At 45.0% G+C, this 27,229-nt stretch overlaps 2 protein-coding genes across 2 annotated transcripts; both read right to left on the bottom strand.

Moving 5' to 3' along the window:
* Positions 1 to 4,588: 4,588 nt before the first annotated feature.
* Positions 4,589 to 5,530, bottom strand: LOC119842016 (olfactory receptor 4N2-like). Its single transcript, XM_038369904.2, is given in 5 exon segments — positions 4,589 to 4,638; positions 4,641 to 4,727; positions 4,730 to 5,072; positions 5,074 to 5,298; positions 5,300 to 5,530. Coding segments are annotated over 5 exon segments (936 nt in total).
* Positions 5,531 to 15,585: 10,055 nt separating this feature from the next.
* LOC119841895 (olfactory receptor 4Q2-like) lies at positions 15,586 to 16,520 on the bottom strand. The gene is given in 2 exon segments (XM_038369682.1): positions 15,586 to 16,229; positions 16,232 to 16,520. Coding segments are annotated over 2 exon segments (933 nt in total).
* Between the last annotated feature and the right edge of the window lie 10,709 nt (positions 16,521 to 27,229).

The raw sequence follows: 27,229 nt of genomic DNA, 5'->3' as shown, positions 1-27,229 counted from the left end.
ATAGAGAGTTGCTTCATAGATGCCAGGGTCATTAAAATGGTACTCCATTGATATTACAGGTTTACTCCATATATATGAAAGAATAAATCCTTATGTATTACTGGTTTCAGAGTAGCAGCCATGTTAGTCTGTATTCGCAAAAAGAAAAGGAATACTTGTGAAGTGAGCTGTAGCTCATGAAAGCTTATGCTCAAATAAATTTGTTAGTCTCTAAGGTGCCACAAGTACTCCTTTACTTTTTATGTATTACTGTATTTCTATATAGATACTACTGAATTACTCTGTAGATATTACATTAACCCAACCAATACTGTACACTTACTTCAAATTTACTACAGAATTACTCCATGGATTATATAGAGTTACTCTAAAATTGCTAAAAGAAAAGGAGTACTTGTGGCACCTTAGAGATTAACAAATTTATTTGAGCATAAGCTTTCGTGAGCTACAGCTCACTACTATAGACTTACTGCTGAGTTTCTCCACAGACACAGTCGAGTTACTCCATATGTACAACAGAGTTACTACAATGTTAGGTCACATATACTACACAGTTACTATAAAGTTACTCCATTGATATGGAAAATTAGTTCATAGTTATTGCAGCATAAGTACATAGACATTAAAGAGTTACCACAAGATTGCTCCATATATATCACAGAGTTACTCCACAGACACTACTGAATTACTCCACAGTTACATGAGACTTGCTCCTTCATTAGTCCACAGATCCTACCACATTACTCCAATGTTACTCTAGTGTAATTCAATGCAGATTCTGGCCCATCACATTGATAAACATGTATAGATTTGTTAGAGAGCGTATTCCTTCACTCTCCCACTTCTCTGGTCCTTCTCGCATGAACAGAGAGCAACAATATCCGAAGTCCGAAGGTGCAAACAATTTGATGTTTATTGGAGTGAACTTCCAGCAAACTTAAATCCAAGTTCCTTTTTCCTTATTTTCGAATCCCAACTTACTTCCTGTTTGCCCCTAATTTATATAGTAATATTCTTAGATATACCTTAACCAATCATTCTACTGAAATTTACCTAACCAATCCTAACATATTGTAACATAATTAGCTAACCAATTATATCCCACCACCGTAATTAGTTTACACCCAGCAAAAATTAATTATACAGCAGACAGAAACAATCACAAACAGACAGAGACCATGCAAATAAACAATTGCAAAGTGGGAACTATAATGATAAAACAATACAGAAGTGAGGATTTCACAACTATATCTATAAAGACATAAGGGTTTCCCAGCTGTGTCTGTTGATAAGTGAGTTCTTACCAGACAGAAAACTATCAACCTAAATTTCCTTTTACATCTTCTAGGCTCTTCCTTTTCTCTGGAGGTGATAGATTGGATCACCTTCCGATCAGCCTAGTTTGGAATGTGAGGATGTGACCTGGTCGCTTCCCAGCTTATGGCTAAAAGAAAAGGAGTACTTGTGGCACCTTAGAGACTAACAAATTTATTAGAGCATAAGCTTTCGTGAGCTACAGCTCACTTCATCGGATGCATTTGGTGGAAAAAACAGAGGAGAGATTTATATACACACACACAGAGAACATGAAACAATGGGTTTATCATACACACTGTAAGGAGAGTGATCACTTAAGATAAGCCATCACCAGCAGCAGGGGGGGGAAAGGAGGAAAACCTTTCATGGTGACAAGCAAGGTAGGCTAATTCCAGCAGTTAACAAGAATATCAGAGGAACAGTGGGGGGGGGGGGAGAAATACCATGGGGAAATAGTTTTACTTTGTGTAATGACTCATCCATTCCCAGTCTCTATTCAAGCCTAAGTTAATTGTATCCAGTTTGCAAATTAATTCCAATTCAGCAGTCTCTCGTTGGAGTCCGTTTCCGAAGCTCTTTTGTTGAAGTATAGCCACTCCTAGTTCTGTGATCGAGTGACCAGAGAGATTGAAGTGTTCTCCAACTGGTTTTTGAATGTTATAATTCTTGACGTCTGATTTGTGCCCACTCATTCTTTTACGTAGAGACTGTCCAGTTTGGCCAATGTACATGGCAGAGGGGCATTGCTGGCACATGATGGCATATATCACATTGGTAGATGCGCAGGTGAACGAGCCTCTGATAGTGTGGCTGATGTGATTAGGACCTATGATGGTATCCCCTGAATAGATATGTGGACAGAGTTGGCAACGGGCTTTGTTGCAAGGATAGGTTCCTGGGTTAGTGGTTCTGTTGTGTGGTGTGTGGTTGCTGGTGAGTATTAGCTTCAGATTGGGGGTCTGTCTGTAAGCAAGGACTGGTCTGTCTCCCAAGATCTGAGAGAGCGATGGCTCGTCCTTCAGGATAGGTTGTAGATCCTTGATGATGCGTTGGAGAGGTTTTAGTTGGGGGCTGAAGGTGATGGCTAGTGGCGTTCTGTTGTTTTCTTTGTTGGGCCTGTCCTGTAGTAGGTGACTTCTGGGAACTCTTCTGGCTCTGTCAATCTGTTTCTTCACTTCAGCAGGTGGGTATTGTAGTTGTAGGAATGCATGATAGAGATCTTGTAGGTGTTTGTCTCTGTCTGAGGGGTTGGAGCAAATGCGGTTATATCGTAGAGCTTGGCTGTAGACAATGGATCGAGTGGTATGATCTGGATGAAAGCTAGAGGCATGTAGGTAGGAATAGCGGTCAGTAGGTTTCCTATATAGGGTGGTGTTTATGTGACCATTGCTTATTAGCACCGTAGTGTCCAGGAAGTGGATCTCTTGTGTGGACTGGTCTAGGCTGAGGTTGATGGTGGGATGGAAATTGTTGAAATCATGGTGGAATTCCTCAAGAACTTCTTTTCCATGTGTCCAGATTATGAAGATGTCATCAATGTAGCGCAAGTAGAGTAGGGGCATTAGGGGACGAGAGCTGAGGAAGCGTTGTTCTAAGTCAGCCATAAAAATGTTGGCATACTGTGGGGCCATGCGGGTACCCATCGCAGTGCCGCTGATTTGAAGGTATACATTGTCACCAAATGTGAAATAGTTATGGGTGAGGACAAAGTCACAAAGTTCTGCCACCAGGTTAGCCGTGACAGTATCGGGGATACTGTTCCTGACGGCTTGTAGTCCATCTTTGTGTGGAATGTTGGTGTAGAGGCTTCTACATCCATAGTGGCCAGGATGGTGTTTTTAGGAAGATCACCAATGGACTGTAGTTTCCTCAGGAAATCGGTGGTGTCTCGAAGATAGCTGGGAGTGCTGGTAACGAAGGGCCTGAGGAGGGAGTCTACATAGCCAGACAATCCTGCTGTCAGGGTGCCAATGCCCGAGATGATGGGGCGTCCAGGATTTCCAGGCTTATGGATCTTGGGTAGCAGATAGAATACCCCAGGTCGGGGCCCCAGGGGTGCGTCTGTGCGGATTTGTTCTTGTGCTTTTTCAGGGAGTTTCTTGAGCAAATGCTGTAGTTTCCCTTGGTAACCCCCAGTGGGACCAGAGGGCAACGGCCCGTAGAAAGTGGTGCTGGAGAGCTGCCCAGCAGCCTCCCGCTCACACTCCGACCCACTCACGATGACGACAGCACCCCCCCTGCCAGCCTCCCTGACCACGATGCCAGAGTTGTCCCCGAGGCCGCGGACGGCACCGTGCTCCCAGCAATGCCCCTCTGCCATGTACATTGGCCAAACTGGACAGTCTCTATGTAAAAGAATGAATGGACATAAATCAGACGTCAAGAATTATAACATTCAAAAACCAGTTGGAGAACACTTCAATCTCTCTGGTCACTCGATCACAGAACTAGGAGTGGCTATACTTCAACAAAAGAGCTTCGGAAACGGACTCCAACGAGAGACTGCTGAATTGGAATTAATTTGCAAACTGGATACAATTAACTTAGGCTTGAATAGAGACTGGGAATGGATGAGTCATTACACAAAGTAAAACTATTTCCCCATGGTATTTCTCCCTCCCACCCCACCCCCCACTGTTCCTCTGATATTCTTGTTAACTGTTGGAATTAGCCTACCTGCTTGTCACCATGAAAGGTTTTCCTCCTTTCCCCCCCTTGCTGTTGGTGATGGCTTATCTTAAGTGATCACTCTCCTTACAGTGTGTATGATAAACCCATTGTTTCATGTTCTCTGTGTGTGTGTATATAAATCTCTCCTCTGTTTTTTCCACCAAATGCATCCGATGAAGTGAGCTGTAGCTCACGAAAGCTTATGCTCTAATAAATTTGTTAGTCTCTAAGGTGCCACAAGTACTCCTTTTCTTTTTGCGAATACAGACTAACACGGCTGCTACTCTGAAACCTCAGCTTATGGCTGTCTCTGCTGCTTGGCCAAAGGTCTTAGCCTAAGAACAGGGCCTCAGACTGTCACAGTGAGAGAAGGCCCTTATACGGATTCTTTCTTGTATACCTCTATTACTAGCTAAATGATAAACATATACCTACATTCTTAGAGTATAGGCCTTTACAAACAGGTCTGAATATCTATATCCTAACAAGATTCATCAGTTAAGAGCCCAGAGGGGACTGTTGAGATAATCTAGTCTGACACATGCCAGAAAAAATCCCTGAAATAATTCCAAACCCTGCACTTCTGTATTTTGACTTCCTTCTATTTCCCTCCCCAGAGCCCATGTCTACTCAGCAGCCTCTTCAAGGCCAGGTGATCTCCTTGTCCCTGAGTGTATAGATCATGGGGTTCATGAGAGGGAAGACCACGGTATGGAACACGGCCACCACCTTGTCCAGGGGAAGCTGCGGAAGGGCCGGCAGTAGATGTAGATGGCTGGGCTGAACATGATGAAGATGATGATTATGTGGCTGATGCAGGTGGAGGCGACTTTGCTCATCCCCTTTGAGGAGTCGCCCACCCGCAGCCGGACCAGCAATGCCCCATAGTAGATGAGCAATAGGAGGAAGCACATCAAAGTGGCCAGGCCACTGTTGAAGAACATGAGGAACTCCAGCACGTAGACATGAGTGCAGGTCACCTTGATCACCTGGCTGATGTCACAGAAGAAATTGTCCAGCTCAATGGGGCCACAGAACGGGAGCTGGATGATCAACACCACATGGAGGATGGAGTGCGTGAAGCCCCGCAGCCCAAGCAGCCCCCACCAGGGCACAGAAGACCTCCCTGCTCAGCATGCTGGCATAGTGCAGGGGATGGCAGATGGCCAAGTACTTATCAAAAGCCATGTCCATGAGCAGGAAGACCTCAGCTGCCCCCAGGAAGTGGATGAAGAAGATCTGCGCCATGCAGCCCCCATAGGAGATCGTCTTGTGGCAGGAGAAGAAGTCAGCCAGCATCTTTGGGGGGGGGGGTGATGGAACAATAGCAGATGTCCAGGAAGGCCAGGTTGGCTAGGAAGAAATACATGGGGGTGCCCAGGTGAGGGTTGCCCTGGATGGTGAGGATGATGAGGATGTTGGCTGGAAGGATCACATAGTAGAAGATGAGGAACAAGATGAAGAGGAAGAGCTGTATCTCTCGGGTCTGGGACAGCCCCAACAGCACAAACTCCATCACCTCTATGCTGTTCTGAAGCTCCATCCCTGTAACATGCCCACATGGTACATTGTCATTGCTACAGTTGTCGACTCGAGCAGTTAGCCAAACATTCAGTGTCTGGAGCGAATTTCCGGTTGGGAAGGGAATTTGTTGACGGAGTCAGGAATTTCTTTGATGCACTCCTGCATATTTACAGAAAACATACAAATCCTTTTTTCCTGAGGACAGGAGGAACCAAACAACAGGCACCCCAGCCCAAAACTTTGCTCAATCTCTCGGCTTCTTTCACCTTCAATCTCTCTGTCCTGCTTCTCACACAAACACACATCCTTACCCAAACAATACCCAGCAAAGCCATCCACCCACATAATTCCCTTTCCTGGATAAACTAGCATTTGCCTTTGTTTTGTCTTGCACACCTATCCTAAATGAGGGGCAGCTGTTATGCCCCACCCATCGATATCTACAATCCAACACCAGAAGAGACCCTTGCGATAGACAGACGTCTTGTACTAGGCTTGGAAGGGTGAGATTTTTATCGTCCAGTGTCGGTTGATATTGATTTCATTGAGCACACACACACAAGGCAATGAAAAAAGATTTCCATGAATAACAAAGAAAATGTACAAAGGCAAAGGAAGAAAAATGCTGTTAAAGAACATATTTGAATTTGACTTAAGGACTTTTACTTTGTATATTTTGACATGTAATATTGACAATATGTCTTTTAATGGTAATACAGATTTAACGTTTTGAATCTCAATATCTGTTGTCATGAAATAATTATTATCACCACTGTTTGATTCCTCCCTAATTTTCTGTGTGAAAATGTATATTGCTAAACATCAAAAAATGATTTCAAAATAAACATCACTATTATCTCTTTCAGAGTAGCAGCCGTGTTAGTCTGTATCCGCAAAAGGAAAAGGAAGTGCATCTGATGAAGTGAGCTGTAGCTCACGAAAGCTTATGCTCAAATAAATTTGTTAGTCTCTAAGTTGTCACAAGTCCTACTTTTCTTTTTACTATTATTTGTGTAGATTATAACAAAATAAAAATGGAATTCTGCCAAGTCTATGTATAACACAGGCCATGGGAGTTCCCTGGATTTGTTCTGGTTTGAATTAGAACAGATTTTTGTGAAAACAGCCCCTCTTGATTTAAAAATTGTCCCTGATGGAGAATCCCTCACGTACCAACAAGATTTAACCCAACCCACAATATAATTCTGATTTATTAATTGTACTGGGGGCAGGCATTTCCGTGAGTACCGCAAAACATTCTGACAAAAAACTAGCACTAGCGGACTCAATAGAGCCCACATTATATGGATTGATGACTAATGGACAGATCTTAACGAACAGTCGTCAATGGCGATTCCTCATCTGGTGGGGTGTTTCTAGTGGAGTTCTGCAGGGATCAGATATTGTTCTGCGGCTATTCAACCTCTTTACCAGCGATAGGGAAGTGAATATAAAATCACTGGTGATCAAAGGCAGGTGACACCACTATTGGGAGAGTGGTAAATAATGCTGAAGCTGGGGCAGTCACATAGACTGATCCAGATCGTTTGGTGATCCAGGCCACATTCAAAAAATTGTTTTGGAGTACAGCCGAATTGAGAGTTATACATCATGCCTACAGAATGGGGGACTGTGTCCTGGCAATTAGGGACAGAGAAGGATTGATGGCTCAGCATGGACAAGCAATTCACCGTGATGTATTAAGAGGGCTGTGGTGAGTAGGAACCCAGCACTGCTTGGCACTGATGACAGCGATACTGGAATCCTATGCTCAACTCTGGGGGGCACATTTTAAAAAGGATGATGGCAAATTGGAGGGGTGGGGGCATAGAGAGCCACAAAAATGTTCTGAGGGCTGAAGAAAATGTCTGGCAGAGAGAAATTTAAAAGGCCTGATCCTTTCAGTGACTGAAAAAGAACATTGAGAGATGATTTGCTTACGCTTTATAAGGACCTTCCCAGGGAGAAAAGACCAGCCACTAAAGAAAGGCAGAACAAGAGCTAATTGCTGGAGGTTAGTGGTGGATTGTCCATCTTTTGGTTTCTTCAGATCCAGACCTTTCTGGAAGATGCTTTAGTCAAACACAAGTGATGGAGCTCAATAAGCGGGTAGCTGGATGGTCTAGCAGTTGCTTCTGGCCTTTAAATTTATGAATCTAAGAATCAAAGAATGTATGAATTATGGTAATGTCTAAGGTTACTGAGATCAGACCTCCAAATATGTCGGGCACTGCATAGACCTGACCAAGATCATGGCCCTCCCCATTATTTATGCATTCTATTATTTATGTATTTATAAATTCCTTTATGTATCTGTTCATTTATTTGTTACTTCTCCATTTCTCTCTACATTTGTTCATTTATTTACCTGTCCATTTATTTCTGTTATTTTCTGATTTATTCCTAACGGCCATCATGTCTGGCTTCTGTCACCTTTGTAGCAGAAATGGAGCCTGAGACATAAGCCCTTTTATCAGAGGCCTGGTCTGAGGCCTGAATTAAAGTAGTGGTCAAGCCTTGCTGACATAAAGCAAAGTTAGCAAAAGTCTGTGAGTAGACGTCAGGCTCTGCCTGTGTGCACACTCTCAGAACTTGGCAAGAACAGGGCTGATATTGCAGAAACACACATTCCTAAGAAGTTCTAGGCACAGAACACTCTCGCAAACACATTCCAGAAGTGTGGTACCAGAACATCCCGATACCAAGTATGGTACAAACACACCCTTCCAAAGATAACAAGAACACACTGACCCCTGCTAAAGATAAGGTTAGGATGACAGGGTGATGGATAGAGAAGTTTTGATTGAACCAACATATACAAGGTAGAGGTAGTAACTAACGACATCAGAAGGTTGTAATTGACGACATCAGAGGGGCAATATGTTACTTGTTTGTATTGATGTATAAAATGGAGTCTCAGAGGGGGTGTCTGTGGCTGGCCTACGGGGCAGTGGAAAGTCCTGCCAGTGAGTCAGCGGGTCTATTGTGACAGGCATACATGTGTTAGTGGTCCTGCAGAGTGTATGGGATACTAGGACCATGCTTCATGGACAATAAAAATGGCCAGGTGCCTTCGCTACTAAATGGGTCTGTGGTTATCAGGCAGTTCGATCGGAGACCGCTGTACAGATGACCCGGCCAGAGCCAGGGCAGCAAGCAGAGAGATCACACACACACAGCCAGCATCTGACAACAGTGTCGACAGCTAGACATTCCTTCATTTCTTCTTCCATGCGTTCATGGATCCATGCATTCATTCTTTTAATCACAGATTCATTGTTTCGTTTCTTAATTCTTTCTTTCTTTCTTTCTTTCTTTCTTTCTTTCTTTCTTTCTTTCTTTCTTTCTTTCTTTCTTTCTTTCTTTCTTTCTTTCTTTCTGTAGTCACTTATTTATTCCTTCCCTTTTTTGTTAGTTTAACCCCTCAATGAGGAGAAGTTCAGCACACACATACAGCCAGGCATCACACTAGCCTTGCTAGCTTCTGCTTTAGCCATGTATTAATAAATGCCCTAACATAGACATTCCCCCATTGGCTCATTCATTCCCCAGTTATTCATTTCCTGCATTGACTGAATCGATACATATACACGGTGGCTGTGCAATGGGAACAACAACTCTAAAACACCCAACATCCTCTGTCACACATGCCACAAAACCTGAACTCTGTCCTCCTGAAGCAGCATTTGGATTTGGATTGAGGGGCATGGGCAGAGCTGGGGGAAGGGCAGGGATGGGCTAGCAGGGAGCTGAGGTCAGGATTGAGGGAAACCAGCAGAGCTGGGGTTCGGGGGAGCCCAGGACTAGGCTAGCAGGGGCTGCAGGTCGGGATTGAGGGGCAGTGACAGAGCTGTGTGGGGGAGCCCAAGGCTGGGCTAGCGGGGGCTGCGGGTGCGGAGTGACGGACATTGGACAGTGGCAGAGCTGACGGGGGAGCTGTGGACAGGGCTAGCAGGGGCTGTGGGTTGGCTTCAGGGGCACTGGCAGAGCTGGGGTGGGGAGTCGAGGGCTGGGCTAGCAGGGGCTGTGGGTGGGGAGTGAGGGGCACTGGCAGAGCTGATGTGGGAGGTTTAGCGCAGGTTGAGGGTTCTGTCGGGACTGAGGGGCAGCCAGAACTGGAAAACAAGGGCTGGTCAGGACAGAAAGAGAGGGGAGGATAGGCTGACACTCACCCTGCACTGTTTTCCACGGCCAGATCCATCTCCGTCCCCGCCTGCCTCATGGCCCAATCCCCTCATACAACCCCCTGTTATATCCCCTCTGGGGCCCCCCCTGGGAGCTCTGGGAGATGACCAATAGGGGAAGGGAGAAGCAGGTGTAGCTCAGCACCCAGGGACCTCATTAGCTGGGACTGAAAATAGATTGTCACTCTGCAGAGCTGGGTCAGGCAGGGACTGGGGAAACTGAGGCACAGAGCAAGGGATGGAAGTTACCGTGACCCAGGAATGGAACCCAGGAGTCCCGAACCCTCCACAGAGAGATCTCCCTGCCCCATTATAACTGTTAACCAGGGCACTCAGCTAAGTTCAAGTTATTGACCCAAATCAAGCAGAGGCGGGATTTGAACTAGGGAGTTTCCCACTTCCCAGGACAGTGCTAGATCTCTCGGGCTCTCAGGTATAAGGACAGACACACACAGACAGAGCAGGGCACACACCACTAGCAGGGGGCAGCAGGGACACCCTCCCCACAGCCAACAACAAATATCTCCCCCCCCAGAACACAGCCAGGGACAGGCCGCAGAGACGAAATAGCCAGAGCAATGCTTAGGTGGAGGATCCCGCCGTGACCAAGATGTGAGCTATGGCTCTGTAGCTGCATCAGGACTGAGATACTTCCACACACTCCCACTGGCAGACATTTCAGCACCTAGGGGAAGTAGCTGGTTCTTACATGTAGCTGTCTAGTGGATTTAGGTGCCTCCCAGGTTATGTGGCAGCTGAGTGTGTGTGTGGAGGGGGGGTGTTAGGATCTCACAGGGCCTAAAAATGAGACGTGGGCTCCTAAGGTGGTGGCTGGGTGCTAGATCTAGCCGCCAGTACCCTCAGGAGACACCACAGCCCACAAGTTGGGGAGGATGTTTGGGGTGAGAGCCCCATGGGAACTTAGGCTCTGTCTCTCCATAGGCCAACTTGTCAAAACTCAGCTGAAAAATGTCTAGCAAAGGAGCTTTTACCAGCTGGTCAGGAGACCCTGCAGGGTCCTGGCCACCCACAAACTTGCTGGTCAGAGTCATCCGTGTATGATACAGGAGGCACAACATCCAGCACTGAGGGAGAGGAGGTGCCCAGAAGAGCACAGGGTCTGTTTATAGCATAGGAGTGTCCCCTCGGTCCTGCTCCAGAGAAGCTGCTGTCTGGTGTGAATTCCCTGCATCACAGAGCAATACCAAGTGGGCAGAAAATCAACCAAGGGCTGAGTGAGGAGGGGAGAAAAACACCCAGAGACACAGACACCAGCTGGGCCTTGAAGCACTTGGTCATTCAGCTGAGAGAACAGACCTTGGGGCTGACAGGAAGACAGTGCCCTGGAGGTTGGGGCTGCATGGGCCGGGGGGAGGTCCCCAAACCACCATCTTGGGGGATGCACTGTCTGGGATGATCTTGAACCTGGGGGATGAGAGGGGATGGAACTATGTGGTCTCCTTTCTTTGTGACAAATTAATTGTCCTGTCCCAAGTGACTGTTAAACAGCCTAGCAACCCCTATCCCACCTCTCATCCTCTGGGGGCAGCAGGAGGTATGGGGTGTGAAGGGGCAGCTATACTGTATAATGGGCACTAGGGGCAACAGAGGATGGGGTGGGGTGGGGATGGGGGTGAGGGTGAGGATGGGGATGGGGATGGGGATGGGGAAGGGGCGGCTATACTGTATAATGGACACTAGGGGCAAGTTGTAAGGGGTGGGGAGGAGATGGCTGTACTGTTTAAGGGTGACTAGTAGCAGGAGAGAGGAGAAAAACTGGATAAAAGCTGTAGAAAGAAATTATAGATCCATATAACCCAAGATATGTAGTCCTACCCCCTATCCCTCTAAGTCATGACATGCAGACACCCATGTTTTGTCCCATCTGGCCCCATTCCCCATAGTAGTATAAAAAAAATAGGGAAATACAGTCTGGATGAAATTCCAGTGCACAACTGGTATTTAAAGAGCAGTTATCAATGCTGCACCATCAAACAGGGAGGACATGTCCAGAGACCCTCCAGGGATATTTACAAGGTCCAGGACTATTCAGTTGTTTCATTAACATCTCATATGGGGGAGCAGAGAAGATGCTTATAAAATCTGTGGGTGATCCCAGGCTGTTAGGGGTTACCAGTGCTTTGGAGGGCAGGATTAGAATTCACATTGTCTTGAGCAATTGGAGAACTGCTCTGAAATCACTGAGGGGAAATTCAGTGAAGACAAGTGCAAATTAGTGCACTTAAGATGGTAAAATCAAATGCACAACTACAAAATGGGGAATAACTGGCTAGGTGGTAGCATTGCTGTAAAGGAGCCATGGATTATCCTGGATCACAAACTGAATATGAGCCAAAAATGTGACGCAACTGAAAAAAGGCTAATATTATTTTGGGGTGTATTAACAGGAATATCATCTGTATGACAGGGGAGGTCATTGTCCTGTTCTACTAAGCACTGGTGAGGCCACTGCTGGAGTGCTATGTCCAGTTTGGGGTACCAAACCTTAAGAAAGTTGTGGAGAAATTGGAAGAGTCCAGACTAAGACAGGATACTGGGCTGGACCTTTGGTCTGAGCAGGATAGCTGTTCTTCTGTTCTCATTTCATGGCTGATCTCCTTCGCTGCTGAGGGCTGTGGAGTTTTGCAACCAGAACCCACCCACGAAGTTGACAAAGCCACCTAAGGCATCTGAACTCCTGATTCCCATTGGAATGTGCTTGGGGTCTTCTGCAGCTCCCTTGGTCTGATCTTCCCACCTTGGTGTGTTTCATCTGGCTGGGTCGCAATCTCTTTGATCACCTCGTTAATACTAGGTTTCAGAGTAGCAGCCGTGTTAGTCTGTATTAGCAAAAAAGAAAAGGAGTACTTGTGGCACCTTAGAGACTAACAAATTTATTTGAGCATAAGCTTTCGTGAGCTACAGCTCACTTCATCTGCATCCAATGAAGTGAGCTGTAACTCACGAAAGCTTATGCTCAAATAAATCTGTTAGTGTCTAAGGTGCCACAAGTACTCCTTTACTTTTTTCTCGTTAATACTGAACAGATACTTCTGTCGATACAGCTCTGGACAGAAGCAGCCAGTAGCAATCTGAGGCGTGTGTTCTCTGGTCAGGGGATATAATCATTTCTTTGGGGTTGGGGGACGTGGAAAACTTCACATCTTCTTCCAAGATTCAGAAGCACCTTCTGCCTTTGCCTCTGGTGTCTCTGTAAGTCTCTGCAGTTGGATTTGGCATCCGACTCCCTATAGTTCCTTGGAAATGCCCAGCCTCTGGCTCTAACTTTCTCCCTTGACTTGGGAGCTTCACTGGAGCTATTAGAACTAGATTCCAGAGGGGCATTTAGGGTGAGTGTTGCAACACCCAACATTTAGGCACTCTGCTTTTGCACAAATGAGACCTTCAACTGCTTCAACAGGAGAGAAACCCACCCTAGAATGCACAAGGGGTTAGGACGCTCACCTAGGATGTGGGAGCCCCAGATTCAACTATTCGCAGGATCAGAGTGGGGATTTGAACCTGAAACTCCTGTGTCCACGGCAAGTGCTTTAACTATGGGGTATTGTGGGACGTTCATGCCCCACCTGTCCTTTGTGTGAGTTTGGACTAGTTTGTGAAGCATGTCAGGGCTGGAATGTCAAGTTGCTCATCAGCATCAGGATTCACTTGCTTTTGAGCAGACCCACCAGTGGCAACCTGGGCATAGGGCCGGCCTTAGGGATGGGCAACATGGGTAACCGCCTAGGGCTCTGTGGTTAGGGGGTTGCGCCATGGTCGAGGCAAGGGCTCGGGCTCCCCTTTGCTGCCTGCCTGGCACGGCAGCAGCGCTCAGCTCCTTGTTCCCGAGACAAGGCCCCCTGCTTGCTACCCCACCTGGTTTCCCATCCCAGCTCCTAGTTCCACCTCTGCACTCTGGGGGATGGTGGGCTGTACCCCCTCACTCTCTGGGACTCTCCCCAGCATGAGCTGTTCCTCCTTTCCGCCAGCTGGCAAGTGAACTTTGTCCCCAGTACAGCATGGCAGGCAGTGGCCCAGGAGAAAATGCACCCCACTGCACTGGCAAAAATCCTGCTATCTAGTCTGGACAGCGACAGGGCTCAGGGCCAGCCTTATGGGTGGGCGACATGGTCAGGAGGACGCTGTGGTCAAGAAGCAAGGAACGGGGTGGGCCAGGGGTGCGAGGCCACTGAAGGGTCCTTGGGGAAATGGAGGGAAGGCAGTGGGGCCTAGAGGTGATGGGGGGAATGGGTGGGAGCCTGGGAGGCAGTGAGGGTCTGGGGGGCCAAAATGCAAGTTTGCCCAGGGCTCCATTTTCCCTAAGGCTGGCCCTGCCTGGGCACCATTGCTGCCTCAGTGCAGAACTGGATGTCCGCTAGGGTCCAAGCCAACTGGCTGAGATCATTTTGCTGCAGATTCTTCAGCTGTGGGTATGCATGAAAAAGAAAAATGGGAGAAATTTGATTGGCAGGTTCTTTTTTGCAGGTGCTCTATCTCTGGGACCCTTTGACCAAATGTTCCCCCAATTTGCATCCCTAATTCTATGAGAGATTCTGAAAAAAACATGGCAATATCCAACAGAATCCAAAGAAGCAAGTGGATTTTAGGGCCCTTTGGAAAATCACCTTCGCTAGAGCTTCTCCATATCATTGAAGGGGAGAAGAGCTATGGGAATGATCTATGGCCTGGAGACCCAATGGCTGGGAGCTGGAGTCAGTAAAGTTCAGGTTGGAAATAAGGTGCAAATCTTTAACAATGAACCAGGGAGCCATTGACCTGGGGACGTGATGGATTCTCCATCCCTTGGAGACATTCCATGGAGATGGGGCATCTCTTTCCAAGAGCCTTGATCAATTGCAGTGAGTCACTGGATGTGATCATCAGGAGGTCAGACTTGATGATAACAATGATCCTTCCTGGGCCTTATCATCTATACATCTAGGAAATTCTGTGCCTCAGTTTCTTTATCTGGCATTCCCCAACTGTGAGAGTTTCCAAGAAGGCTGCCTCTTGGAGCACAAACATCCTGTTTTTTGCTGTAAGCTCCCCCAGAAACCAGTGGCAATTTCTTGCTGGGTGTTTCAGCTCCTAACAATGTCCCAAGTGGTGGGGAATCATTATCTGTAATTAATACCCAGGTGATGGAGCTGAATTGTGAAAACAGCTAGTGGCATTTCCCTGAGGTGTAAGGGCTGCCACGGCACTTTGTGTTCAGTGTTTGCTGCCAAAAACCACCCCAGGACCATGTTGCCAAGTTGTAATGTACCATCTTGGGGAAATGTCATCCCTTAGAGGCTGCCTGGCAATATCAGAGGCATCATGCTGCAGTTAGGGGCTCTCCTTTAACTCAGTGGACACATGGAGAAGAAGGTCTCAAGTTCTAATCCCGTGTCCCCCAACAGGGAGGGCTGGGACTCAGGTGTTCTGGACCTCTTTGTCCTGCAGGACAGAGGGTTAGTTAATGCAGGTTGCATGTTACAGAGTCATCCAATAACCGCTAAAGACATTCCTGTTGTAAGGGAGTTGGAGGTCTAGTGGAAAAAGTGGAGGTGGGGGGCTAAGAGCCAGGATTCCTGGGTTCTACACCCAGCTCTGGGAGAGGAGTGGGATTTAGTGGGTTAGAGTGGGGGCAGGGCTGGGAGGCAGAACTCCTGGGTTCTATGGCTCCCCTGCCTTGTCTATATGTTCCTAAGATGGCTGCCTTGCCTGGTCCATATCTCCCCAAGATGGCTGCCTTGGCTGATTCATATCTCCCCAAGATAGCTGCCTTGGGTGGTCCATATCTCCCCATGATGGCTGCCTTGGCTGATTCATATCTCCCCAAGATGGCTGCCTTGGGTGGTCCATATTTCCACAAGATGGCTGCTTGGTTCTCAGCTCTCCCTGCATCTCAGACTATTACCTTCCCCCTGGAAGTAATGCCCCTTTTCCTCATGGCTGACTTCACCTCCTTGTTCCTGAGCATGTAGATCAAGGGGTTGAGCATGGGGGTGATGATGTTGTACAGGACTGAGACCAGCTTGTTCACTGAGAAGATGGAGAAGGGCCGGGTGCAGATGAAGATGCAGGGCCCAAAGAATAAGGTCACCACAGTCAGGTGTGAGGCACAGGTGGAGAGCGCCTTGTGCCGCCCTTCAGGGGAGTGAATCCTCACCAAGATGGTGGTGTAGGAGACCACCAGGATAATGAAACAGCTGGTGGAGATCAGCCCACTGTTGGAGACCATGAGTAGCTCCACCATGTAGGAGTCAGTGCCGGCCAGCTTGATCACTGGTGGGACATCGCAGAAGAAGTTGTCCACCCGGTGGGGCCGGCAGAAGGGTAGCTGCATGATGAGGATGGTCTGGACCACGGAGTGGATGAACCCTCCTGTCCAGGAAGCCACCACCAGACAGCTGCATAGGGTCCAGTTCATGATGCTGGGGTAGTGGAGGGGCTCGCAGATGGCCACATAGTGGTCATAGGCCATGACGGTAAGCAGGAACATCTCAGCCGCTCCCACGAAGTGCAGGAAGAAGAGCTGGGCCATGCAGGCTGGTAAGAAATACTCCTCCTCTCAGACAGGAAGTCCATCAGCATCTTGGGGGCAATGATGGTGGAGTAGCACAGATCTAGGAAGGAGAGGTTGCCCAGCAGGAAATACATGGGTGTGCGGAGGCGGGGGTCGGAGCTGACCATCACCATGATGAGGATATTACCCACCAGTGTGGAGATGTAGACCAAGAGGAACATGGCAAAAAAGACAGCCTGGGACTGTGGAGTAGGGGAAAGAGCTGCCAGGAGGAACTCCCCCACTGGAGTCTGATTTCTCCACAGCTGCTCCATTAGGCCTGTGCAATCATGCCTGAGGGACCTGGAGGGGGACCTGAGGAGCAATAAAGAGATAAATTCAAAGGACTTTACTCACACCTTCCTCCTGTTGCAATCAACAGGCACAATCCTGAGTGACTTCCTTAGACTTTATTTGAACATTTCAATTTTCTAGGAGTCCAGGCAACAAATGAGAGGAACAGGAAATTCTCCTAGTTGAGAAACAATTTGATATAATTGGCATTACTGGTGGGATGATTTGCAAGAATAGAATGTTACAATCACTGGTTATAAACTGTTCAGGAAGGATAGAGTAGGTGAAAGAGGCATAAGTGGTGTCACTCCACATTAAAGACACTATTACTTGTTATTGAGGTATTGATAATTCAGAACCACAGAATCTTGAATTCAAGATCAACCCATTAACCAACAAAGCGAGGCAGGAATATTGTTGGGGTCTGTTACAGAGCACTGAATCAAACCAGAGAACAGGACAAGTTCCTCCATGAACATCTGCTCATAATACATAGAAGGAAAGATTGTGTCGTCATGGGGGATTTCGAGCAGGGAGATGTACATGGGAGGTCTTGTGCAGCCAGTTAAACATAATTGGAATTTCTCAAAATTATAAATGATGATTTTCTAACACAAAATCTATTGCACCCAGCATGGGGTAAATTGATTTTGGAACTCATTAAGCTGGATAAAGGTGGACTAATAACTGGATAGGAAGTTGGTGGTTGTGTAGAGACCGGGGATCATGACATGATTACATTCAATATCAGCAAATAGAGGACAGTCCCAACCAGTAATATATATACATGGTGCTTCAAAAGGGGTAATTTCCCAACACTGAGGAAAATTGTGAGCAAAATTGTGGTCTAGATAATATTTAGTCCTGCCATGAATGCAGGGGGCTGGACTAGATGTCCTCTCAAGGTCCTTTCCAGTCCTATGATTCTATGATTCTATGAAAACTGATTGGGAGGAAAAATGTAGACAGAAAAATGTGAATGAAAATTGGGAGTTCTTTAAGAAGAGTTTATCATAAAATTATGATTCAAAAAGCCCATCCTGGTTTAATATTGAACTAAAGACAGAAATTAAAAATAAAAAAGCAATATATAAAAGGAAAAATAGATAGCAACCAATATAAATTAGACATTATTAATTGCAGGAAATTGATAAGGGAAGCTAAAGACATCAGACGACTTTCCAAGGCTGCCAGGAATAAGGAGAATAAAAAGGACCTTTTTAAGGAACAAAAGAAATCCTAGAAAGGTATAGACCCATTCCTACATGGAAATGGTAAAATTGTTAATAATGATGCAAAAAAGTAAATATTCCTGCTCTGTATTTGGAAAGAAACAGGACGGTGTATTCCTATCACATGAGGATGACAAAGTACTTTCCAGTCCATTAGTAACCAAGGAGGATGTTATATGACATCTACTAGGGATACACATTTTTTAAATCAGCAGGCCTGGATAATTTGCACCTAAGAGTACTAAAAGAGTTGGCTGATGAGATGTCTGGTCCTCTGATGTTCTTTTAAACAAAGCTTGGAATACCAGAGAAATTCTAGAAGACTGGACTAGTGTTAATGTTATGCCAGTATTGAAAAAAAGGACAGGCCCAGGTATCTGGAGGCTGGTTGGTCTGACATCAGTCCTGGGAAAAATAACGGGGAAAGTGCTACAGGTGTCAACTGATAAAGAATTAAAATGTGAGACTATAATTAACAGCAGTCAACATGGAAAAATGGGGAGTAATGTAGCTGAGGGTCAATGTGGATAAATGGAGTTTATCCAGGTCCCACGTGAGGAATATGGAGTTTGATTTCCACATGATTTTTTTTTAATCAGTACACGTCTAAAAATAGGGCCTGCTTAATGCATCTGATTTCACTCTTGGACGAGGTGGCAAGTTTGTTTGACAAAGATGCCTGCATAGATATCACTGACACAGAGTTCTGTAAGGGATTGTTTATCCCCACCCTGCAGTGGAGAGTGCCCACTAACTGCTGAATGGTGGGAGGTTCTGAGGCTGGACTCCCTCAATCATCCTGCTGAAGTCACTCCACTTTGTATAAATAATTAAATAGCCGGTGGGGCAGATCCCACACCTTCCCAGGGACCACGCTGATCGGCAGGATATAGAATCATTCTCAGGCTCTCCCCCATATCTATGTGTAGTGGAACTGCTTCAGTAAGAGAGCCCCTTATCAGAATATCCCACAGCTAAGAAGTTAGGGTACTCACTTGAGAAGTTCCCTGCTCAAATCCTTTTTAACTCCTTCACATGCTAATGAGAAAGTGCAGATGGATGCTCTCTGCTAGACCAGATGAAGGGAAATTGGCTCCCTAGGATTTGGGGGATGGCTGAGTTGGCATTTTAATTGCAATGGGGATTATTAAACAGTGTCAAAGCTGGATGCAATCCCTGGCAGCTCAAACCCAGCTAACTTTTAGAGGGCAGGTAGTAATCAGGCATGAAATGGCCAGATTGCAAAACAGATGGAGTTTGTGTGTTGGGGGGAGAGGCGGAGGGTGTAGGGTTTTCAAAGCTACCTAAAAGATTTGTATACACAGAGTCTATTGGAAAAGCATGGGAACTGAATGTCCAGCCCCTGCCCACCAGTGGCTTTGCAAATCCTATCTTAATAGCCTAGTACCAGTTAAATAGAGGGGGAAACTGAGGCACACATAAGGAAAGGGCTAGATCCATCAGGATATTTAGGAGCTTCCAGCCCCCTCTGTGGTCCCGCCCCCTGCTCCTCCTTTTCTCCCCGAGGCCCCATTAAAACAAAATTAGGTCATAGAGAAGAAAATTCTGTGTTAAAGAAGCTCACCTCATCACCCCCATCCCTCATTCTGGGTTTTAGAACACAGCCCTAACAAGAAGTTGGTGAGAATTAGTGTGTTAAACTCTGCAGATCACTTTGAATATGAAAAGTGCTAGACTGCTGCACAATTGAAATCCATGGGTGTTTTATCACTAAAACTTTGTATAACTGGGGAAGAATTGGGGCAGTTAAGCGCCCAGTTCTGTTGTAAGCCAATGAGGCTTTGATAATCTCTTCCGTTCTTATTTATAGACCACACTGTGATATCCTAACTACCATTGAATAGTGTCTTAGACTTTACTTCAAGGAATAGGTAGAATAAGGTACATATTACTTATCTAGCGTGTTCATTACATCATTTGTTAAAAATATAATGTTTGCAGTAGTGCTGTAGTCATGTTGGTCCCTGGACCTTAGAGAGACAAGGTGGGAGAGGTAATATCTTATTGGACCAAGTTCTGCTGGTGAAAGAGACAAGCTTTTGAGCTATACAGAGCTCTTCTTCAGATCTGAAGAAGGCTACACTACAAAGTTGGGTTGATGTAAGCTGCCTTGTGTCAGACGTCTTCTCTAGTATGTTAGCTAGCTGGTATTAAAAAGTAGAGTAGGGATAGATTTTGAAAGACATTGTCAAGGTTCCTTCCCCACTCTGAACTCCAGGATACAGATGTGGGGACCTGCATGAAAACCTCCTAAGCTTATTTTTACCAGCTTAGGTTAAAACTTTCCCAAGGTACAAACTATTTTCCTTTTTCCCTTGAACTTTATTGCTGCCACCACCAAGTGTCTAACAAATATATAACCAGGAAAGAGCCTGTTTGGAAACATCTTTCCCCCCAAAATCCTCCCCAAACCCTACATCCTCTTTCCTGGGGAAGACTTGATAAAAATCCTCACCAATTTGCTTATGTGAACACAGACCCAAACCCTTCGATCTTAAGAACAAGAAAAAGGCAATCAGGTTCTTAAAAGAAGAATTTTAATTGAAGAAAAAGTAAAAGAATCACCTCTGTAAAATCAGGATGATAAATACCTTACAGGGTAATTAGATTCAAAACATAGAGAATCCCTCTAGGCAAAACCTTAAGTTACAAAAAGACACAAAAACAGGAATCTACATTCCATTCAGCACAACTTATTTTATCAGCCGTTTAAAGAAAACAGAATCTAACGCATCTCTAGCTAGATTACTTACTAAATTCTAAGACTCCATTCCTGTTCCGTCCCTGGCAAAAGCATCACACAGACAGAGAGAGCCTTTGTTTCTCCCCAGCTCCAGCTTTTGAAAGTATTTTGTCTCCTCTTTGGTCATTTTGGTCAGGTGCCAGCGAGGATATCCTAGCTTCTTAACCCTTTACAGGTGAAAGGGTTTTTCCTCTGGCTAGGAGGGATTTTAAAGGTGTTTACCCTTCCCTTTATATTTATGACAGACGTACATTGGAGTTAGTCACCAAGGGTCAGATATTTAAAAGTATTTAAAAGTGTAAAGAAAGAGATAGGCATCTATGCCCAGATCGTCCTGGTTATATAGACTCCTAATTCCCATTGATAACAATTTCCATCTGCTTTTTAGGTACCTAAATATCTTTGAAAATCTGGCCCTGTCTATCATTGACTTTCTCTGGTCGCTGACTATATAACTCCCACATCTTCCCCTCCATCCATTGGCTGAGCTGTAGTTGTAATAACTTGGTTAAGAGACACGACAATATTTTTGATTTATTCTAGGATTGAAAATACGACACTTCCTCCCTTTCAGGTTAAACCTGGTCTGGGGTGAGTAGAAGGAGAGAAAATGGGGTGTTGGTTTCAGAGGATTTTTGAATTAACTAAGAACTTTACAAATTGTATTTCAGGGTTTTTTTTTTTTTTTTTACTTCCCACGGTGAGAGAAATCAAATAGCCATCACAGAATTTGTCCGCTTGGGATTTGGGAATCTCCAGGAGCTACAGATTTTTCACTTCCTGATGTTTCTCGTCATCTACATCCACATTACATCATGGCTGGGAACATCCTTATTGTTGCGCTAGTTGTGGTGGATCAGCACTTCACACCCTCATGTACTTCTTCCTGGGGAACTTGTGCTGCTTGGAGTCCTGCTACAGCTCCACCATCCTGCCCAGGGTGCTGGGTCCTGACTGGGCACAGAACCATTTCTTTTCTTGGCTGTGTCATGAAATATTATTTCTTTGGTTGCTTAGTAGCGACAGAATGTTACCTGCTAGGAGCAATGTCTTATGATTGGTATTTAGCAATAAGGAAACCCCTGCACTGCAGAACCATTATGAACAGAAAGCAGTCCTTCCAGGTAGTAGCTGACTCTTGGATCTGTGGCTTACTGACTAATACAATAACAACATCTTTAATGTCACAATTATTCTTCTGAGGGCCTTGTGACATTGACCATTTCTTTTGCGATTTAACTCCCCTGTTAAATCTCTCCTTCAGGATGCCCACGTGGTGGAACTTGTAACTTTCATCCTGGCCTCCATCAGTACCATGCCACTATTTCTATTAACCCTGATGTCCTATGTTTATATTATTTCCAGGATCCTGAAATACCCACCACCACGGAGAGGCAAAAGGCATTTTCCACCTGCTCCTCTCACCTCATTGTGGTCACAGTTTTTTATGGTCCCTGACCATTGTCTATATAGTACCACAAACCAACGCACTGAGAGAGCTTCATAAAGTGCTGTCTCTTTTCTACCCAGTGTTCATAGATTCATAGATTCATAGATACTAAGGTCAGAAGGGACCATTCTGATCATCTAGTCCGACCTCCTGCACAGCGCAGGCCACAGAATCTCACCCACCCACTCCTATGTAAAACCTCACCCATGTCTGAGCTATTGAAGTCCTTAAATCATGGTTCAAATACTTCAAGGAGCAGAGAAGCCTCCCTCAAGTCAACCATGCCCCATGCTACAGAGGAAGGCGAAAAACCTCCAGGGCCTCTCCAATCTGCCCTGGAGGAAAATTCCTTCCCGACCCCAAATATGGCGATCAGCTAAACCCTGAGCATATGGGCAAGATTCACCAGCCAGATACCCAGGAAAGAATTTTCGATAGTAACTCAGATCCCATCCATCTAATATCCCATCTCAGGGGATTTGGCCTATTTACCCTGAATATTTAAAGATCAATTACTTACCAAAATCCCATTATCCCATCATACCATCTCCTCCATAAACTTATCGAGTAGAATCTTAAAGCCAGATAGATCTTTTGCCCCCACTGCTTCCCTTGGAAGGCTATTCCAAAACTTCACTCCTCTGATGGTTAAAAACCTTCGTCTGATTTCAAGTCTAAACTTCCTGGTGGCCAGTTTATACCCATTTGTTCTTGTGTCCACATTGGTGCTGAGGTTAAATAATTCCTCTCTACCTTGCTGGGAATGTCACAGTGTAGGCAGGAAACTTGCAGCCTGGAAAAAAAAGCTGGTCAGGAGGGAGAGAGACATGCCAAAATGTTTTTTTGTGGTTATGGGTTGTTTTAACAATACGTTTCTACAAAAATCTATTATTTGGCGTCAAAATATCCTGTATATATTTTCTCTGAGTCCTCATTTTTATGTGAAAAAAGTGGTCATGGAAAAGAGACCATCTCTAAAATGGATCTATTGTTCAGGGCCAGATGGAAGGAATCCTGCTGTGCTTTTGACAAACACTGGGTAAAGGAGAACACCCTCTGAGGTTCTCTAGCTGTGTTACTCACTTTGGAAAGTGTAATGACAGTATTGACCCAAGCAACACAGTGTCCCATTATCCTAGCATGGCCCCAATCAGGAATATTTTCACACCCTACAGCAGAGTCCACAGTGGAAAAGATGGGCTGGGCATATGTCCCACCAAGACTAAAATGACTCTACCAAAATGACATCCTGAGACCTATCAAAAATGGTTCAATACTGAAATGAATGTCTAGTTTAGGGTGTGATGAACACTGTAGTGGGAGACACAGTCCTGCGGTTGTCCATATGAACCACTCTGGATATTGAAAACTTAGATTTAAAGATGAATAGCCTTATTAATGGAGTCACAAGAGCAGTAAAAGCTGGAGGAGATATTAGCAGATTATTACTTAATTGACACACATTAACTATGGATAATATTTAGTATATTATAATAATGCTCAATATTTTCAGTATATTAACACCACTGTTACATCTATTGTTAGTAATTTAGAACATAATGATATTTTGTTAGCCATTGCCTGTGTATGTATGTGTAAGGTTCTTAATTTGGTCAATACAGGCTTAGCTGAGATACAGGTGCAGCATTGGCCTCGGTTGTTGACCAGCACAACTATCATGAGACAATGCTACAGCCAAAACATAAAACACATTACCTCAAACATTTTGCAATTTGCCAAATTTCATACAATGCTGAATTTGGGAAATATGGGAATAACCAAGTTTTAATGCTGGTGTGACGTTGCACTCCATAATGTTTTATAGAATATGCTTATGAGTGTAGATATGATATAACTGGAATACACTTTATGCAAAAGGTCTCTTGTAAGGTATCATTACAAAGGTTGTGATCTACTGAATGTGTTCATCCTATTGGTTTGCATGTATTATTTTTATGTCTGGATTTAGGAGAATAAGGTATAAACTTGTATTTCCGATGTAAACACATTAAGTGGAAGCCAATAATGGTGCTTCAGAATCAATGAACCGTGAATGGGTTTGTTTACCTGAAAGCCTTCCTGTGTACATGTGGGCCAGCTCCTAGGTATGAAGAAGGAGGTCTTACAGTGACATGTAATCATGTCACCTGAACTGGAATCCATCTTAAACCTGGTGTTTTCTGTTAAGAAGGAGGGGTGGGGACCCAGAGAGACAAAAGATTCCCGCCTTGTGCCAAAGCTATAAAAGGGGATGGAACAGAATAAAGGGGATCCCAGTCATGAGAGAGCCCCTGGTTTTCACCTAAGATGCCTGCTGGAACTGACTAGGACTGTACAGGGGGAAAGGATTGGGCCCAGACTAGGAAGGAATCTAATCTGTGAAAGAAGCTTATTGGAACATCTCTGAGGGTGAGATTTACCTGTAAACAGTTTCTTAATGTATTAGGCTTAGACTTGCATGTTTTGTTTTATTTTGCTTGGTAACTGACTTTGTTCTGTCTGTTATTACTTGAAACCACTTAAATCCTACTTTTTACACTTTCTAAAATCACTTTTGTTTATTATTGAATCCAGAGTAAGTGATTAATACCTGGGGGAGCAAATAGCTGTGCATATCTCTCTATCAATGTTATAGAGGGTGGATAATTTATGAGTTTACCTGTATAAGCTTTATATGGCGTAAAATGGATCTATTTGCATTTTGGATCCCACTGGGAACTGGGTATCTGGGTGCTGGAGATAGGAGACCTGCTGAGCAGTTTTTGGTTAAAGTCTGCAGCTTTGGGGGTGTGACCCAAACCTGGGTCTGTTTTGCAGCAGGCTAGAGTGTCTGGCTCAACAAGGCAGGGTTCTGGAGTCCCAAGCTGGCAGGGAAAATGGGCTAAGAAGTAATTCCAGCACGTCAGGTGACAGTCCCAAGGAGGTCTCTGTAATCGGACCCATCACAGCCGGTTCCTAGATGGACCAAGCCTTCTGTGAGAGGGTAACTTTTATAAATAATACATATTGTGATGCAGGGCCAGAAAAGGTTACACATCTGGCAGGCTAATTAACCCAGATTCAACCTTCAGAGACATATTGGTTGATAATTTTTGTGTTTTTGTGTGTTTGCATATATATGGTTAGAGCTTGACAATGTAAGAATATAAGAACATAAGAACAGCCATACTGGGTCAGACCAAAGGTCCATCAAGCCCAGTATCCTGTCCTCTGAAGGAACGAACAGACAGGTTCTCATCAAGTGATCCATGACCTGTCACCCAATCCCAGCTTCTGGCAAACAGAGGCTAGGGACACTATTCCTGTCCATCCTGGCTAATAGCCATTGATGGACCTAACCTCCATGAATCTATTTAGCTCCCTTTGGAACCCCGTTATAGTATTGGCCTTCACAACACTCTCTGGCAAGGAATTCCAGAGGTTGACAGTGCGCTGAGTGAAAAAAACAAATGATTCCTGTCTATCGTTGTATTCTGTGAATTCAAAGATCAAAAGGAGCAGTTAACATTTAAATGAACTGTAAGTATAGTGATATCACTGTCTTAATTCTCCTTGAAGTTTGTGGTAAATGGTGGAGATAGTCAATTGCCTTATGTTAATCCATGTAGCTCAGGAGTTCTCAAAATTAGACTGTGACCCCCTTATGACAACAAAAATTGCTACACTACCCCAGGTGGGGAGACCAAAGCCTGAGCCCCAGTTCTTCAGATGGAAGGGATTCAGCCCCAGGCAGGGGGCTTGTAACCTGAGCCTCACCACCCAGGGTTGAAGCCCTCATACTTTGGCTTCGGCCCTAGGCAGTGGGATTTGGGCTTCAGTCCCAGGCCCCAGCAAGTCTAAACCAGCCATGTCCATTGGTTATGTCTGAAGACATAGGATACCCCAATAGTTTAGTTAATAAGAATTGGCTGTTTGTGTGTATTTGGGTAAGATCTGAAATATTCAGTGATCTGGTGGGAGATGTGTCTGATCCTTTGGGATTGGTAGAACTTTTTATATGATAAACAAGAGTTTCAGTAATCCTCACCATATTTGCTTGGCTGTCTGGGAGGAAGCCCAAGGCTGGGTTGCTATAAGGGAACTGTGTTTTTGGCTTCAGGGTAAAAAGTAAGGCATTGTGGGAGCTGTTTTTATTGTTGACTTGGTAAATCCAAGTATTGGAATAATCACCAGTTTGGGGGACTGTCTGTCCCATTCTTTTCAGTTTGCCCTAATTGAGCAATCCTAGTGTGGCCCTCTGGGACATATATATACCGCATATATATACAGCATTACCCTAGTGTTCGCCTCATAACTGAGACGGGCTTTGAAATCAATCAAGATGCTGTTCCAAAAGCTGTGGGTGGGGGCTCTGGGAGTGCTATGTCACTGTCCTAATTAGTAGGGGCAAAAAAGGCTGGGCTTGATTGGAGAAAACAGGACTCATGAAAGAGGTAATGCAGGTCAAGGACATTGCCTTGGGATATTTCAGTTTCACAGGTTCCAGGAAACTTAGCTGGATTTTGTCTACATATAACCAGTACAATCCAGATTGGAACTCACGCTTTCCAGTCGATATGTGATGGGGGCACACTCTCTGAGGTCATTACTCCTGACAATCTAAGCACCCTATTAACTAGTCTGTTTCCACCCTTTATGAAACGACACCTACAAATCCATGATCGAGTGGCATGGTTCCCATAGTCAATCTTATTCACCAACAAACACAGGATATCCGAAAGGTCCAAGAGCAGGTGACCACACCTTGATGAGCCATTCGAGAGGAAGTCACTTTCCATCCTCTAGTCAAAATACTTGTGATTTTGCTGGCGGTAACCGTAATTGCGTTGATTGAACTAGGCTGTGTACGCATTATCCAATAAAAAGGGGAAAATTACAACAGCAGATTTGGATGAGAAAAGGATGAGCTTTGGCCACTAATAAAGCTGTGCTGTTGGATGGTAGTTAGGGAGTTATGTTGTACCAAGTCTTTATTACTTGTGTAGTCTTTGGTATAGATGCATTTTAGTTATTTTTACTTTATCCTTATATTATGCAATATTTTGTTATCCTATTATTTAGCATAGTTAATTATTTAGCATAACTATATTTACATATTAAGGAGGGGATGATAGGATAATTGACTGGGATGTTTTGTTGGAACTAGCAGGTACAAGGAGAAGGGTAGTAACTAACAATATGTGGAGTGTAATACATAACTTGTTTGTATCAATGTATAAAAGGAGAAGTCCTAGGGGCCAGCAT

This window comes from Dermochelys coriacea, chromosome 13 (assembly GCF_009764565.3).
Source record: "Dermochelys coriacea isolate rDerCor1 chromosome 13, rDerCor1.pri.v4, whole genome shotgun sequence".
Taxonomy (NCBI): Eukaryota; Metazoa; Chordata; order Testudines; family Dermochelyidae; genus Dermochelys; species Dermochelys coriacea.
This window is presented reverse-complemented; position numbering and strand designations above follow the sequence as displayed.